General features: G+C 39.8%; 1 protein-coding gene across 1 annotated transcript in view; it reads right to left on the bottom strand.

Moving 5' to 3' along the window:
- Positions 1–1,112: 1,112 nt before the first annotated feature.
- Positions 1,113–2,500, bottom strand: part of LOC138056217 (TNF receptor-associated factor 5-like) — a 2,514-nt gene continuing 1,126 nt past the window's right edge. The window contains exons 3-4 of the mRNA XM_068902025.1: positions 2,244–2,424; positions 1,113–1,196 (exon numbers count right to left, since the gene is read on the bottom strand). Coding sequence (XP_068758126.1) covers positions 1,113–1,196; positions 2,244–2,424 — 265 coding nt within the window. The remainder of the gene's footprint in view (positions 1,197–2,243; positions 2,425–2,500) is intronic.

Raw genomic sequence — 2,500 nt, 5'->3', positions numbered from 1 at the left:
TTTACAGTTTTAGTGTGTTGAATGTGTAAAAAGAATCGATGTCTTCTAGTTCATGCACTAAATGGAGCAATGAAATTGCGTATTCTACATGGAGTCCTAATTAATTAAACGAATATAGCATAAATTAATATTCCAGATAGTTTATTATAAATTTAACGGCCAGATTTCCATTTCCATCAATGAATCTCTTCATATCTGGCACACGCGCACCCCACATGTCCCCTTCTTTGAGAGTGACGCGTCCAACATCCACAATCTTGTCCTTGGTGTGCTCGCCAGGCATCAAAACAAACCTAGTCAAACAAAAGATTATATTTTTACTTGCTGAAAAAGAATAATACTTTTCTTCCATTATCATCGCTTCCAGAAGTTTTACGTTGTTCTTTTTGTGAGTTCGTTTATAATTTTGTTAATCACCATTCCCAGTGTAGGATGGGGGGTCCTTGTTCCCTTGAAAGAATTGCTTGGGTTCCCTTGTTCCCGAAATTACTTTCTAACTTGTTCCCAGCTTTTTCATCTCTAAAATTGTTTATGTTCCTTTGTTCCCTTAATTACTTTGTCATTGTTCCCGTGTTACCCGTTCAAATTAGCCATGTTCTTTGTTCCCCAAAACCCCTGTTGGGGACTCTCTGAATCGTGAATGGAGAACAAGAGAAATAGTTTCCTGATTTGATTTATGTTTTGGAAATTTTCGGGTTGTACCTTATATGTGCTGTTACAGGATTAGCAGCTGCGCGCAGTTGTAAGAAGACACTGTTGTTGTCGATGACACCCCTCCATCTGTGGCCAGTTTTAATAAAGGCTTGGCTCGTTAAGGGTTCTTGCTTGGTCCTGTGAAGGGCATGAAACTCCAAAAACTTCTCTATAGTCCATCGAAATGATGCCGAATGTTTTTCCTTCGGGCCACATTGATTTTGTGGGTTGCTCTAATAATATGAGAGAAAACGTTTGATTACTTGAGGAAAGAGCGTGGCGGTTTGCTCAGCCGTTTCCTCACCGTGTGCGGGGAACTTTTGGTGAGCAATTCACCTCGCGAGGCAAATTCCTCATCGTGAGAATCGAATTGAGCTTGGTGTATCAAGCATCCAATAAAAATACATGGCTTTCTCACGTTAGATATGGAAAGGTGCTGCGGTGGTTGTAACTCTAATAGAGAATATAGCAAACGTTCCGACCATCTTTTCACAACTCCTCCCCTATTTTTCGAAAATAACAGATCACATTAGCATATTGGGAACCTCCTGTATAGGAGATCGCGAGTTTTCATTTGCTTTTTAACTTCCCGTAAGCGACGACGTAATGGATATAGAGCGGAAATTGGATAATCAGTGGGGTGTTGTAGCATCGCATCCCTGGTTATTATTAAAAGAGATAGAACTTGCTTTGAAGTACCGAAGTTTTCTCCAAATTCGCTTTCTGCGTGAATAGAAGAAATGCATATATATACTCTGTTGTCTACAGATCTTCAAGGAGGCGAAATTTGGGACTGATTTTGCTGATTTGCTGATCTAATAGAACTAAAAGAACAGACGCGGTCACCCCATAATTGCCGCGTGAGTTGGCACTTGCGAGATGATACGACCGTTAACAACCAACGCAAAAGTTACGGACTCTTCTGTGGTCTCAGGTCTATTGCTTTTCACACTTAGCTTGTTAACATGTAAATTACCGGTCTGTAAAATTAAATCCTCGCAATCCAATTCTCTTTAGTTTATGTTCAGTTCATTCTTAACATTTACAAGGCTTTAAGGATTTGTAGCTGTTGTGAGACATCAGAAGCGAAACAATTTCAACATGTTCGTAGGTCGCTTAGAGGAGGTTCTACTGTAGTTATAAATTAGCCTGATAGGACGATTCTATGATCAGTTGTAAAATGTATTAATAATTCATGAGGGTGCAAACCAATCCCAGCACAGTATTCAGATCACATGTACACAACTGTAAACCCCAATACAAATCAACTGAATTATTAAACAGTAGAATAACTTTTGATACAAACTCCTGCTCAGCTAATTGGTATTCATTAACTTTTGATATACCGTTAGATCTCTACTGATTAAAATAACAATACTTTGCATTAGCAGGATAAAATATTCGCGTCCGATCAGGTGTGGACGTTTGCAATGGCTCGCCTATCGGCCCGCCATTGTAAACGCGCATACAGATCTCCCGCTCATATTTTATCTACTACTTACAGGAATGATTAATGAAATATGCTATCGCATCGAGGAATTAAATATTACCTTTTCATGGATTTCGCGGCGCAAACGCTGTATCTCTCCAGACTGAAGTCGAAAATGAGACACAGCTGATTCAACCACATGGGCAGCTGTATTTTTGCGCTTAATAACCCGCTTGCAGCCCGGCACCTGGCATTCCACGGCTTTCTCTGGGCAATTATGCAAATGAAGATTAATCTGGCTTCTGAAAAAAAAAGTTCAAACTTTAAAATTTGTTCCACGATTTTTCATCGGATGAGTGTTGGGAGCCTCCATCTGAC

The sequence above is a fragment of the Montipora capricornis genome, chromosome 7 (assembly GCF_036669925.1).
Source record: "Montipora capricornis isolate CH-2021 chromosome 7, ASM3666992v2, whole genome shotgun sequence".
NCBI classification, from domain to species: Eukaryota; Metazoa; Cnidaria; class Anthozoa; order Scleractinia; family Acroporidae; genus Montipora; species Montipora capricornis.
The sequence above is the reverse complement of the archived record's forward strand: the minus strand, read 5'-3'. Positions and strand labels throughout refer to the sequence as shown.